This window comes from Hyperolius riggenbachi, chromosome 6 (genome assembly GCF_040937935.1).
Source record: "Hyperolius riggenbachi isolate aHypRig1 chromosome 6, aHypRig1.pri, whole genome shotgun sequence".
Lineage (NCBI taxonomy): Eukaryota > Metazoa > Chordata > Amphibia > Anura > Hyperoliidae > Hyperolius > Hyperolius riggenbachi.
In genome coordinates, this window is record NC_090651.1 from 283928561 (window position 1) to 283943058 (window position 14498).

Here is a 14498-nt window from a genome sequence, read left to right on the forward strand (position 1 = left end):
GTGCAAGCGTGTGTGTGGGATTGTGTGTGTGCGGGTGTGTGCGAGCGGGTGTGTATTGAGGACATGTTAGATGTTAAGCTTTTTCAAGGTCCATAAAGAAACAGAGAGTTTGTCAGGGCACGGCATAAATTAATTGTAGCATCTGAAACTTTCAAATAATGAAGTGAACTTTCTGCCCTTTTGGAGCCAAAAGCGGCTTACCATGGAACTAGACATGGCAAAGACCTTTAATGAAGAGGTCAAATAAGGGCGAAATCTCAAAATAGGTCTTTTATGCTACCTCTGCCTTTTTCCTTTCCTGTCTTTTCAGTTTTTTTTCTTTTTGTATTTGACCCTTGAGTTAAAAACATGACCTTTTCACAATGTCTGAATAAATATGTGGGGCAGAGTAAATGGATTAGCTTTAGCTGGAATCCCCTTCCATACAGCAAAAATGGCTACAAAGAAAGATGTAGCTATGCGTATGACATGTTCAAGTTGTCCAGTGTATATAATTTGATACTGTATAATAAGCGATATCTCAAACTGCTGTCATATCTGGATCAGCACATCCCAGTTGTTCTCTTTGGTGGGCAGTACCAATGTCAGTATACTCACGCTAAGAGATAAATTATTGTTATTCTTCATAATCTTTTATTTTCATTCTTGATATTTCATTTTGCTTTTCAAAACAATATTTTTATTGTGCTCTGAGCAAATTTGTGTTATTTGTATTTATTGGGATTACTAGGATTTGGGCAACTATCAGTATCTCTCTAATATTAATCCCTTCTCTGGTCTACCACCTTGTACCATTTGATATAAGATCTGATTCCAGCACAAATCTGATCTAATATTGATTGCATTGGCACCATTATTTGCTTTGCACTCCTTTTACTCTCTTTACCAATCAATGTTCAATGAAACAACTAAATATCAATAAGGAGGGCTTTCGTTTTTCAAAGCCTTTTGTTAGAGCTATTCAGTCTAAGGTTTTATCTAATAAATATATTCTAAGGGCTGGAACCCACTAGAGCGATTTTTTTGAGCGTTTAGGGAGCGATTCAAAACGCTAGCGATTTCCCTAAACGCTCAGCTAATGTTAATAGATAGGCCAAATTCTACTGGAGCGATTAGCAAAATCTCAAACGCAGGACATGCAGCATTTTTGAGTGCTAGCATTTTGCGGTAGCGTTTCTGCAATGTAAAGTATATAAGCGCTGGCGTAATCGCTCATGAATCGCTATACAGAGCGATTTTCCTAGCTTTTTTAATTACTGCACACTGTAAAAAAATTTAAATTAATTGAAAGGACCAATCAGAATTAAAAACGTTAATCGCAAATCGCTACACAATCGCTGGCAAATGCTTATACATTTTAAAATCGCTACTAAAATCAATAGAAAACGCTCATGAAATCACTTACGAAATGCTCATTAAAAACGCTAGCGATTGCGATTACAGGACGTGGCTATAAAGACAGAATAGCTAATCATTTTTGTTTTAAATTTGGACTTGTGTTTATTCAATCTGCTGTGCTCTTTAATTTTTCTAGAGCAAAATATAGTTTAAAGGAAACCTGTAATGAAAAAAAAAAACCTCTGAGGAGGTACTTACCTTGGTAGGGTGAAGCCTCTGGATCCAAATGAGGCTTCCTCTGCCCTCCTCTGTCTTAGAAATCCAGCGTTGGAAAGCCCTGAACACGGGGGAGGTAAGTATTTACCTACTGCGAGCCAGAGCAGGTGCAGTAGAAGTTTTCCACTCGGGTTTCGTCGGAAATAGCCGAGCCTGATCGGGTGCACTCTACTGTGGAGGTGCAGGCGACTTGTGCCTGCGCAGTAAAGCAGACCTGATCAGTAGTGATGATCGAACACCAAGATGTTCGGGTCCGGTTAGGTTCGGCTGACGTCATCCAGCCCGCCTGTCCTCTCCTGCCACCAGGGGGCGCCGGTCCCCCCCCCCAGAGAGCCAGCCTGACCCCCCCCCCCCCCCCCTGCGGCGGTGGAGCAGGCAGGCTCTCGGGAGGACCGGCGCCCCCTGGTGGCGGGAGGGGGCAGGCTGGCTGGATGACCTCAGCGAACCTAACCGGACCCGAACATCTTGGTGTTCGATCATCACTACTGATCAGGCTCGGCTATTTCTGCTGGAGCCCATCAGAAGGCCGCTACTGCATCTGCACTGGAGCCTTGAAGGTAAATATTGCTGTGTGCTGCTGCACCTGCGCAGTACTTTGGGGACTTTTCAGGGGAGCCAGCTCTGGATCCTCCAGGCTACAGAGGGCGGGGGAAACCTCATTAGGATCCTGAGGCTTCCCCTTCCCGAGGTAAGTACCCCATAGGGGCTTTTTTCGTTTTTTGTTACAGGTGTACTTTAAAGTGCACCTAAACTTAGAGGGATATGGATGTTTCCTTTTAAAAAATACCAGTTGCCTGACAGTAATGCTGATCTCTTTGGCTGCAGTAGTGGCTGAATCACACACCTGAAACAAGCATGCAGCTAATCCAGTCTGACTTCAGTCAGAGCACCTGATCGGCATGCTTGTTCAGGGGCTGTGACTAAAAGTATTAGAGACACAGGATCAGCAGGAGAGTCAGGCAACGGGTATTATTTAACAGGAAAAATCCATATCCTTCTCAGTTTAGGCTCACTTTAAGGGCCCTTTTCCACAGGCTGTGTTTCAATTCGCTTTTTGGATCACACATGATTTTTTTGATCACAAGGGCACTGGAAATACCATGCTGGCCTTCGAACTTTGGCCAATTGCAAATGAAGCTGTATTTTGTAATGCATTTGTGATTGGCCTTCTCCTACTAGATGTCTTTCTAGTTTTCCCTCTTCTACACCTCTTTGTATGTCGCTGTTGTATTGCCTTTTCTAAAACATAACGCACAACTAGTAAGGGGATAATTACATGGTATTTTGTAGTAGACTGATTTATATAGGCCTGCTGCTTACCCCTATAATTATATTTTCATAGCCTGTATCTGTAATACCACACATTAGCCTTTGAACAGTGATGTGCTCTAAATCAGGGTAATGAATGTTCAAATGAAGCTTTATTAGTAGTTTCCACCCGCACTCCCAAGCTGTAGGTGTAGCTGCTGAATCTGCACTGATGTATGTGTGTGTTCTTATTATCTTCTAGGGCCATTTGTGGATGTGTATCCTGGCTCTGTGTGCCTCCCTGTGTCGGTGATTATGGGGACTCCAGCTCCGAACAGCCATCACCCATCATCTGTAAGTTCTTATGGACTGTAATGGCATCTCCTGGCAAGATAATGTATAGAGGGAACTTATGGAGAAGAAATGCTTTTCATCCATTGGAGGGACAGTCCCTCTTTGGGAGCCCCGTCCCTCTGTCCTCCTCATTTGTCCCTCTTTCAGGACTTTGTTCCTCTTTCTATGTAAAAATATATATTTCTCTACTAAAAAATGTTTTGTTTATTCCCATCCTTTAAATTGATATATTACTAATTTTAAAATGTTAATATGAAGGAAAATGAACCAGGATAGAAAGCAACAGTGTGCTTTGAATTAAAAAACTACATATTTTTCTTATGAATTCTTTATGGTATGGGTGACTAGGGGTGTGACGGGGGCGTGATCAGGGGTGTGGCAGGGGCATGGCTTAAGTGTCCCTCTTTCTCATGTCAAAAAGTTCGGAGGTATGTCTAACTTGTCTCCATGCACTGCACTGATTAGACACTTTCAGGATGATTTTTCAAGACCGGTGTTAAGAAAACTGAAGTGAAAGTAGATCGCTTATGCAGAGCAACCAGGCACTGGTTTGCTTATTGGTTGCTGTAGGCAACTGATCTAATTTTGTTCCAGTTTTCTTTGTACCTGTATCGATAAATCGCCTATAAAGCATTTTATTATGCTGCTATATGAATTGACAAAGTCAATATGCAGTTTGTTAGAATAAATCCTTGATTGAGATCCAGGGTATGTAGTGTGTTACACTGGACTTCGATGTGAGAGGTAGTTCCATCACTTGGGTGAACACTCCTCAGTTCCATCTGAAACCCTGTATGGACTGGGCAGTTGCATCCTACATGAAAGACAAGTTACGTTTTTAGGCTCCTTTCACACCTTGGCTGTTGCATCACAACAGATAATATCATCACATCACAAAGCGATGCAATCATATTCCTATTACACTGATTTTGATGCGGCCTGGCAGGTTCCGTCAGGATGCAGGGCGTTTATGGGGTAACGCGCGGGTTTAATTAGCAGCGAGGCATAGTTTCATTGTACTGTATGCTTCACTGTATGGTCGCAACGCATCAGTGCCGACAATGTGTCCTTTCGTTTATATTACTTTACACATTGCAACGCATTTTGCAGAGTAACTCTTGTAACAACAAATGTCTAACAACAAATAGTGTTGTTATCAGCAGCCCTGATGCTTCTGTTTTGTGTTGCTGCATGATATCGTCTGGTATAAGGAACAGCTGCATCACCTACATGTCCCTGGTGCTGATCTTAATAATGGCTCGTTGCAACTTTTTGCGCAATTTTTGGTGTGATGTGCGATTGTTTCCACGATCTTGTGACATGGGTATGTGTCCACAATTAAGCAAATGACATTTAACGTGATTACAACCATCACAGCGGATCGGATTTTTAAGTTCCCAGACGACTCCCACGCAAAGACCTCCGCAATCAGCCCCGGGAACTGGCTCAGTCAAGTCCAGCCCGGGTCTTCTGTGCGCCTTTGCAGACCTCCCGCGCATGCGCAGAAGACCCAGACTGGACCCGACTGAGCCAGTTACTTGGGCTGATTGAGGCTGAACGGCAGATCGCGGGAGGCTCTGTTGGTGGACCTTGGTTGCCATTTCTGGTAACTATCCTTTTGCCGATTTACCTGCTGGATTGTCACTTCTTTAAATTGCATCTGTATAAATTTGCTGGATGAAGTCTAAAGCTACTTTTCAGTCATATTGCTGAGTGTGCTGGTCTCTACGCTACAAATATACCTGACCTCTATGTGACAGAGGATAGCAGTGTGTACTGTGACAATGGCTTGTACATTCCGTAGTGTGTCCAGTCACAACACAGACTCTCATGGAATAGCAGTGTGTACCTATTATTATTTAGGATTAATATCGTTCTGACATCTTCCACAGTGCTGCATATAGTCTTGTCCCTTAACTGTCTCTCAGAGGGGCTCACAATCAAATCCCTACCATATTCATATGCCTAATAATCTAGGGCCAATTTAGGGGGAAACCATATAACTTATCTTTATGTTTCTGGGATGTGGGAGGAAACCCACGCAGACACAGGGAGAACATACAAACTCCTTGCAGATAGTGTCCTGGCTGGCACTCCAACCAGGGACCGAGCACTGCAAGAGTGCAATCCACTATTCTGTGCTGCTGTACCTATGTGACACTGGCCTCTACATTCCGTAAGTGTAGTATTTCCAGTCACAACACAGACTCTCATGGTACGTACACAAGGGGGACTTTTGTGGCTGGTCACCAGCGCACAGGGGACGCGCACGCAACAGTTTGGCGACAGCTCCACCCTTGCGACAGCCGTCTACACGTCTCAGAGACGCGGCAGAAGCTGTCGCCGAAGGTTCCTCCCCACCGCCGGAAGCTCCATACATTGTGTATGGGGTTGCTGTCGCTAGTCCGCATACACACGGGGGACTAGCGACAGTTGCGCCGGGGTTACGGTGACAGCTGTCGCTGGCGATTGACCAAGTCAATCGCCAGGCGACAGCTCAGACGGGCGACGGTTCGAGGCGCGCGCGTCATACACACGGCGTCCTGTCGCCACAACACTCGTGTGCCACGTGGTTGCGGCGACAGTTGTAACCCGTGTGTATGCAGCTTTAGAGAATAGCTGCTGGAGATGTGACTGAGGACATTTCCTGTCTGGAAGCTTAAAATGTGTACAGAAATTCTGCAGAAAGTGTCCTGGCTGGCACTCTTGCAGATAGTGTCCTGGCTAGCACTCTTGCAGATAGTGTCCTGGCTGGCACTCTTGCAGATAGTGTCCTGGCTGGCACTCCAACCAGGGACTGAGCACTGCAAGAGTGTTATCCACTACACTGTGCTGCTGTACCTATGTGACACTGGCCTCTACATTCTGTATGTGTAGCGTGTCCAGTCACAACACAGACTCTCACAGAATAGCTGCTGGAGATGTGACTGAGGACATTTCCTGTCTGGAAGCTAAAGATGTGTACAGAAATTCTGCAGAAAGTCTGCAGAAAACTTACTGAGGGACTGTAATCTGCCTGCATGATGTGCTCTCAGCTGGGTACTCCCTGTAGGATTCTGTTGCCCGTAGCAATATTTCTCAAGCAACAAGTGTTTCCTGATAACCTTGGCAACATTCCTGGTGATCCATCGTGCTAAATCACGTATGACCAATGCTATTGTTATAGGGTTGCTGTTACTACCCATCCCTCCCCTCTCCATGGAATTAAACAGGGGGATTATCAGATAGCCAAGCAGTGTTTCTGTACAGCGATCACTTTAAACTGTCACCTCAACTGATCATGGATGATCATCTTGGGTGACAGTTACTGAAAGTGTGTATGTAGCTTTAAAGAGAACCTGAAGCAAGGAAAATTATTTAAAATAAACACATGATGTAGCTGCAAATGAATATTACATACTAACCTCACCGTCAGTTTCTCTCAGAAGCTCAACATTTTCTACTTAGAGTGATCCCTTCCAATTCTGACAATATTTAGTCAGAACTGAAATATAATCATTGCTGTCAGTTATATATCAGCAGCTATCAGTTACAACTGAATGTGCAAGGTAATGTCCATGTTTCCCTATGGCTCAAGTGGGTGATATTACAGTTTAACAGTGTGCTGATCAGGAAGCTGTTATGGGGTAATTGCCATTTTTAAAATGGAGGACTGAAAAATCCATTGGTCACAGTGGACAAATGGGACGCAGGAGAGGAAAAAGGGATTGAGGAGTAGACTACACAGGAGGTAGGTATGACCTGTGTATGGTTATTTTTTATTTTCAGTTCAAGTTCTCTTTCAGGCTAATCTGATATTGTCTTGAATGGCAGCAGTGACTTGGAAATTGGTCTTTTTTTCATAAGGTGAATATGTGGTTATTCTAGTCTTCTTAATGCCTTGGGTTCCATAGCAGGGGAGTTAGCCCTGTTTCCAACAAAATAAAACATGTCTAGGGAATTTGGATAGAGAAAATACGTATAGGAACTGACCCCAATGCAATTTCAATTAGTTAGTTTCCATTGACTGTGGTTTTTTTTTTCGAGTCTGTTCCAATCTGAAAAGAATTCAGACTGCTGCAATTTTTCGCATGTGACAATAGTTTGTATCCAAATTGTGTGCCTCAATGGCTCTGCATGTGAAATTCGCATGCATTTTTACAAAGGAAGCAAAGGACAATGGAGAAGAAAGTTGTCATATGTGCTAGAGGCATAAAAAAATTACCATACAATTTGCATAAAATATACACATAAAGCCTGTAGTGGAAATGGTAGTGCTGTACTCTCACATGGGGCCCGGATGCAGAGACTGTACATTTACCTTGCATGGTGGGCCGGTCTCCAGGTGACTGTTTTCTGTGTTGTACATCTTCAGGGCTGCTCACAAGTGGAAAGCTGCAAATGACTGTTGCCAGCATATATGGTACCCAGTTTGTCTTCTTGCAAGCCAAATCGGCACGTTTAGGGTTAGGCATCGTCGAGGGAGGGGTGGGGTTTGGTTAGGGGTTAGTGTAACTCATTGGTGGTGGTGGTGGTGTGGGGGGGGGGGGTCAGTTAGGGTTAAACATCAATAGGTGATTGGTTAGGGTTAGACATTGGTAGGGGGTTGGTTAGGGTTAGGCATCGGCAGGGGGTTGGTTAGGATTAGACATCGGTAGGGGGATGGGTTGATTAGGAATTGGCTAGTTGGTTAGTGTTAGGATTCAGAGTTAGCACTGCACAATGGTAGAATATCAGTAATTTTACAGATGTTCTACTTCTGGTTATCTCTGGCACCGAAATGTCACCAGCGGCCGTTTTGTATGTACATACATAGAACACCTTTTAGAAAAATAGGGTGGTTTTATAAACTCGCCTGAGTTCCTGTCCTGATGATAGGGTTCACCGTGAGGGTAAAGTGACCAAAGGATTAAAAAAAAGTTTGGGTGAAAATTCTGCTTTATAACTGAGACATTCTGGTGTGTGTAGATATATATGTGTAATGTAGTGTGGTTTACCCAGCAGAGCAGCAGGCAGAGCAACGTGATTAGAGGATTGCCGTCCTTACTAAGTGGATGTATTTCCACTGATCCCTTTGATCTTTCATGGAGCAATGCCTAGCACACTACACTTAAGCTCAGAGTATGGTATTAGCGTGTGTGCTGGCTCATTGTAATCTAATTTATGCATTATCTGCAGCCTTTCAGCGTTGTTAGAATAGATTTTTTTTGTACCTTTATTGTGTTATTTTCTTGTGCTGGTGGTACAACGTATTTACAGATAAACACATATTTCATCTTTGTGTGGGACTTGTGGATTTAGTCACACTCTGGATCTTCATGTTTTTAAAGTATACCCAACACGAGGCAAAGGTACCTAAGGTAAGCATAGGGGTATGTCCATGCTGGATTCACATACCTCTGTACGTTGTCCTCTCCTCCTTCCTCCTGGTCCCTGTAATCAGTCTTTGACACACACACACACACACACACACACACACACACACACTGTCCAATTCAGCTGCTGTGCCCCTCCGAATGCTGGCTGACTCCGCCATTTGTGGGTTACTGGGCATGTGCGGCCCTGGCTACACGCAATTGAAGAACACTCTCTTATGTTGAAGCGTGTACCGGAGGCGCCCAGGGCCATGCATGCAGCGTTCAGAAGGGCAGAGCTGCTGAATGATAGAGTGCGGAAAGACGGCGAGGGACCAGAAGGACTACAGGGGGCTGGAAGAAGCCCAGGTAAGTTAAAGTGGGCACATTTATTTCACTTTCAGTTTCCTTTAAAGGACACCCTAGGTGAAATAAACAATTGTATCTATCCTCCTTCCCCTAAAAATGACTTTTTAAGATATTCCAGAGTTTTATTTTATATTTAAATCTACTTTTTAAGTTTTTACTGGTTTATTGTTTTTGCTCTATGACACATTCATTGAAGTATGCCAGAGCTAAAATATATTAACTATTGATCCTTTTTATCTTTTTCCTGCTCTCGGAAGCCATTTTCTGCTAGGAAAGTGTTTTATAGTTGTAATTTCTTATCAGTGAGGGTCACACTGTAGTCTGACCCAGTCCTGACTCAGGCAGGAGCTGCCACTTACATACCTGAAGTTTAACTCTTTCAGGCGGATAAAGAAAAAAAGGAACACAGCATAGTTATTTGTGTGCTAGGCACTGTATATACCCATGTCTATCTCATCATGTCACATGTCACCTCAGGTTTTCTTTAAAGGGGCAGTTTGAAGATGGTCCAGTATCTAAGCAGGCTCTTCTATCCTCTCTAGCTGAGCGAACTTGGGGGAATAGCAATCAAACTTGTATTTTGTGTTACATACTATTGTATTTCCCTGCAGTCCAAGGCCTTACGTTTTCCCTTCCACAGTAATCAGATATATAATCAATGAGTTTAGAGCAAACAGTATCAAACAGTATCAATATTTGGGTAAAGTTCCATACATTGGGCAGTAATATTAATAGATAAGCCACTTTAAGGATAGAGAGACCAGGAGCAGCTCACTTGTATAATAAAAATTAAAAAATGCAACACTTTAATGATAAATCTTCTTAAAGAGGAACTCCAGTGAAAATAATGTAATAAAAAGTGCTTTATTTTTACAATAATTATGTATAAATGATTTAGTCAGTGTTTGCCCATTTATTACATGGTGACATTTTTATTGCTGGCAAGTGATGTAGCTGCTGCTTGCTGTTTTGGCAGTTGGAAACAGCTGTAAACAGCTATTTCCCACAATGCAACAGGGTTTACAGACAGGAAACTGCCAAGAGTACGTACTCAGAATTTCTTTGTGGGAGGGGTTTCACCACAATATCAGCCATACAGCTCCCCCTGATGGTCTGTTTGTGAAAAGGAATAGATATCTCATGTAAAAGGGGGTATCAGCTACTGATTGGGATAAAGTTCAATTCTTGGTCGGAGTTTCTCTTTAAGAACAGTAGAACCTAAATTTGTAGGTAATACTCATCGCTTTCAAAGAGCAGGATTGCAGCGTATCAATGATGTCATGAGGAGGTGCGGAGGAGTAACGGTCGACGATCATTTCGCCCCACCATTGGGGCTTTATCAAGACCAAGGTCAAAAAAAGAGTACAAGTAAGGAATATAGTGAAGTGCAATGTGCTAGATGCTTACTGAATAACTAATGGAGTCAGCAGTGAAGCCGGGAACCGGCCTTACGTGCTTGCAGCTGATCAACTGCTTCATCAGAGGACTTTGGCTAAAGGCTTGCCGTGATGTTCCCTCCTGTCATCCTCCCATTCCCTTCACCTCCCAGCCCCATTTACTCCTCTCAGGGGGCGGGGAAGAGGAGGAAAAGGGAGGGTGATAGGAGTAACATTGCAGCAAGCCTGCCTCTTCTTGTCTAAAAAATTTGATTCTAGGCAAAACTTAAAATTTTGATTAAATGGGCCAGGGGAAAGGAGGACAGGACAACGCACAGTGGTCCAGAATAAACATATCTCTGTGCTTAGCTTAGGTAGCTTTGCCTCAGGTCAGGTGTGCTTTAAAGTAAATGGAAACCAATGTTAAAAAAAAATAAACCAGATACTTACCTATGGAGAGGTAAGGCGCTGGGTCCTACTGAGCATTCCCGCTTTTCTCTCGGCCCCCGTTCCAGCGCAGGATCCCCCGTAGCAGTAGTTGGTCAAATATTGTTCTCTCCACTGCTGAAGGGAGGCTTCGGAAGTTTTCGGGAGCCCAAGTGCACTATCGCGCACTATCGCGTGCCCAGTATGGAGCTGTCTGTCTTCAGGAGGACTTGAGGGATTAAAACGGAGGAGCTGCCACTGCAACTAAGGGACCGGGAGAGGAGAGGGAAGGCTAGGACCCAGAGCCTTCCCTCTCCTTAGGTAAGTATCTGGCTTTTTCTTTTTTAAATCGATTCCCATTGACTTTAATGTATCCAAAACAATCATTCTGGATAGTTTCAAATGGCCTTTCCCCGTACAAACATGCAGCTCATCTCACTACTGATCAACCCCTCCTGTATGAAGAGGACAGGGGAGTGGATGAGCACAGTTATACCACATTAATCCATGCCATGCACTGATAAAGATCAACTAATCGGAAACAGTCTGTATGCATGTTGGATTATTGTGACTCTGTACAATTAACATGCTGACATATCATTGCATTACAGCGGTTCTGGGGGTGTGGTTCGAGTAAACAATTTTTATTATTTTATAACAAAGAGAGACAATACAGAACATACAACATCCCGTACCCTTCCCCACCCTCAACCCATCAGTCTTAAGTCCCGGGCCAAGGCCCGCAGTTCTTGAACAGCATCAACAAGCAACATAGTCAATTATATTAAAATCAGTCAATCAGTGAAAGTACAACTCAGTACAAAATATATATAGCATTCCATGCAGAAGAATTACAGATCAATTTTAAATTTAGAGATCCAACCGGTCCATATTTTATAGAATTTCTTTTTGGAGCCCCTGTTCTCATAAACGCCTTTGTATATTGGCAAGTCGTTATTAACTGAGGATACAAAATCATGTAACTTCGGAGAATTAACATTTTTCCAGTTTAGTGTAATTTGTCTTATAGCGTAGAATAATAATAACCTAACCAGAAATAATTTACGTTCAGAGAGATTTTTGGTATTGAAAATACCTAATAACATGCTCTTGGAGGTGGGGGGGACAGAAGGTCCCACAAGGTCAGTGACCAGTGTATGTACCGCTTCCCAGTACAGCTGAATAGCAGGACAGCCCCAAAAGATATGAAGAAAGGCAGCACCAGAGCTACCACATCTCCAACACTTATCTTGGTGTTCAGAATGAATCTTAGAAAGCTTATATGGAGTAAAATAGGCTTGATATAAATATTTAAGTGCTATCAGCTTATGGCGAGCCGCTATTGGAGTAGAGATGAAGTATGGGATAGCCTCGGCCCACTCCACCTCAGTAAGGTCAGCTATATCTCTTTTCCAGAGCAAGTAGGCTTTTTGTTTAATCGGGGTATCTGTATTAATGAGAATACCATATATGAGGGAAATGAGACCAGTGAGGGTGAATAATCACAAATGCCTTCTGTTTTAAGAAGGCAAACTTTTGTTTTGCATAACATTTTAGTAAGAGGGCTTTTGGTCCTTTGTAGGCCTTTACACACTTGTAGGTGTTCTAGTTCACCATGAGCAAGCTGGGTAATCTGTAATACCGATATTTATGTACTTATTAGATGTTACATTTTTTTAGATACCGTAAATAGAACAATCACTTTTGTATGGACAACAAATACCGCTCCAAAAACCTCTGAGAAATGGATGCAATGCTATTCCATCATCTTTATGCTTTTAGATATTGATCCCACTTTGTCGGGTCTCTACAGTTATTATTTAGGTGAGCTTCAAAGCAGACACAGAAAATCTGTCAATGGTCAAATCTAGATTCCCTTTGTAGAATTTCTCTTACACATTTTTTTCAGTTTTCCATTACATTTATCTGTAAAGTTTCTTGACCTGAGCCTATTTTTGTAAAGTGATTAGTATAATCCCATTTAGTACACTCCCTGATAATTGTTTTTAGATCCTGATGCTACTGAAATTCAGATTTGATGTGGTTAGACATATAAGACTTAAATTACAGAGGCATTAACATTCCAAATACAAAATATGTGTTCAGTGGCATAGCTAAAAAGCTATGGTGCAAGATTTACATTGGGCCCCCGAAGCATTATACATAACAATTGATATGGCGCACCAAAACATGCCAAGGACAACCACAGAGGTTCAAGAAGGGAATGAGGAACAATTTGTTGGTGATTATTACTATTCAAAGCATCTATAGATGTGATTATTAAAAGGGAACTTCAGCCTAAACAAACATACTGCCATCAAGTTACATTAGTTATGTTAATTAGAATAGATAGGTAATATAATCTCTTACCCACCCTGTTTTAAAAGAACAGGCAAATGTTTGTGATTCATGGGGGCTGCCATCTTTGTCATGGGGGCAGCCATCTTTTTGGTTGAAAGGAGGTGACAAGGAGCAGGAGACACAATTCCAACTGTCCTGTGTCCTGATTACCCCCCCATTGTGAGGATTTTGAAAATGTGAGGGAAGTAGCAGTCATGCCATTGTAGTCATGTGCAGCACCTGTAGAGCATTTTTCTGTATTTACCTAAATCATCCTGGATTTACCGGTATTACAAAAATGTTTCACCACAGGCGCATGTACGCCACCTTTCAGCAATACTCACTATGATCTGATATGATAAAGGTGAGGACTGCAATAATTTCCCACCCAAAAGTAGACAGTTTTTAATAGCTTTGTTATGCACTCCGCCATTGTCCCTCCAAAGCAACAGAAAGCTTTACGAGGTTGTAGCCTTTTGACGCGCTATGTTACTTGATCCCAAACTCTGTTATGGGGTCTGCGACGTTGCTTTCTGCAAATTCTAAAAATGACTATGCCTATAGAGTAACATTGACACTAATTTCAGGCGATAAAGGGCTATTTTTGCCTCTAACCTCCCTATAGAGACTGAGTTTACACTAGATGGGCAAGGTCAGGCAGTGTCACCATGCAAAGCTCTTCACTATAGAAGTCCTAATTATCTGGTTGGTAGCACTAGTGACTACTTGGCAGCTTGACAGCTTCTGGAAGCAACACATCAGATCTTTTCATTATGATTTCATCTGAATGTGTGTACATAATCCCCTCCCCCTTTTTCTGCTGACACGCCAAGGATTGGTCACATGTCTGTATGGACAAGGCAGCGCTCAAGGTTGAGGGATGGAGCCCATGTAGGGCAGGAGTAAAGGCATTTTAGGGTCTCCCTTTGCTATAAAGAGGACATGCCTCAGCAGCAGTGTACACTTGACTGGGATCAGGTCATGTGACCACATTTTAGGATTAAAAATGTATTTTAGATGAATTACTTTTCTCCACCATGCACCATGTAGCTAATCTGGGTTGAAAGGAACAACAATGCAAAGGACTACACAGGAAAACTGTCGATACATTTTAATCATTGGATCTTCTTTTTATTGAGAGCAAGGTACAAGATGTAGCGCATAAAGAGTAGGTGCCTCACACTGTCCATTGATGACAATGGGCAGTCAGCACTCCATGTGTAAAGCTGTATGTATAGCCTTTAGATGATGGCTGAGTCAGTCCTGCTATTATCTGCAGTCTGCTGATCGTACCAATACAATTGTGCAGTCACATCAGCTGAACCATGTGCTGCATGGGAAATACAGTAGCAATCAGCTGAGAAACAAAGTGTTATGATCGCTTCTGCAGCGTTTACTGCTGACTGCACTGGTATTGCAAACCAAGCAGTTCTAATGT

At 42.8% G+C, this 14498-nt stretch overlaps 1 protein-coding gene across 1 annotated transcript in view; it reads left to right on the forward strand.

The window, feature by feature from the left end:
• The window catches only part of DIXDC1 (DIX domain containing 1), a 226577-nt gene that overhangs the window by 14070 nt on the left and 198009 nt on the right, over window positions 1-14498 (forward strand). Inside the window, exon 2 of the mRNA XM_068240948.1 lies at window positions 3125-3216. Coding sequence (XP_068097049.1) covers window positions 3178-3216 — 39 coding nt within the window. The 5' untranslated portion in view covers window positions 3125-3177. The remainder of the gene's footprint in view (window positions 1-3124; window positions 3217-14498) is intronic.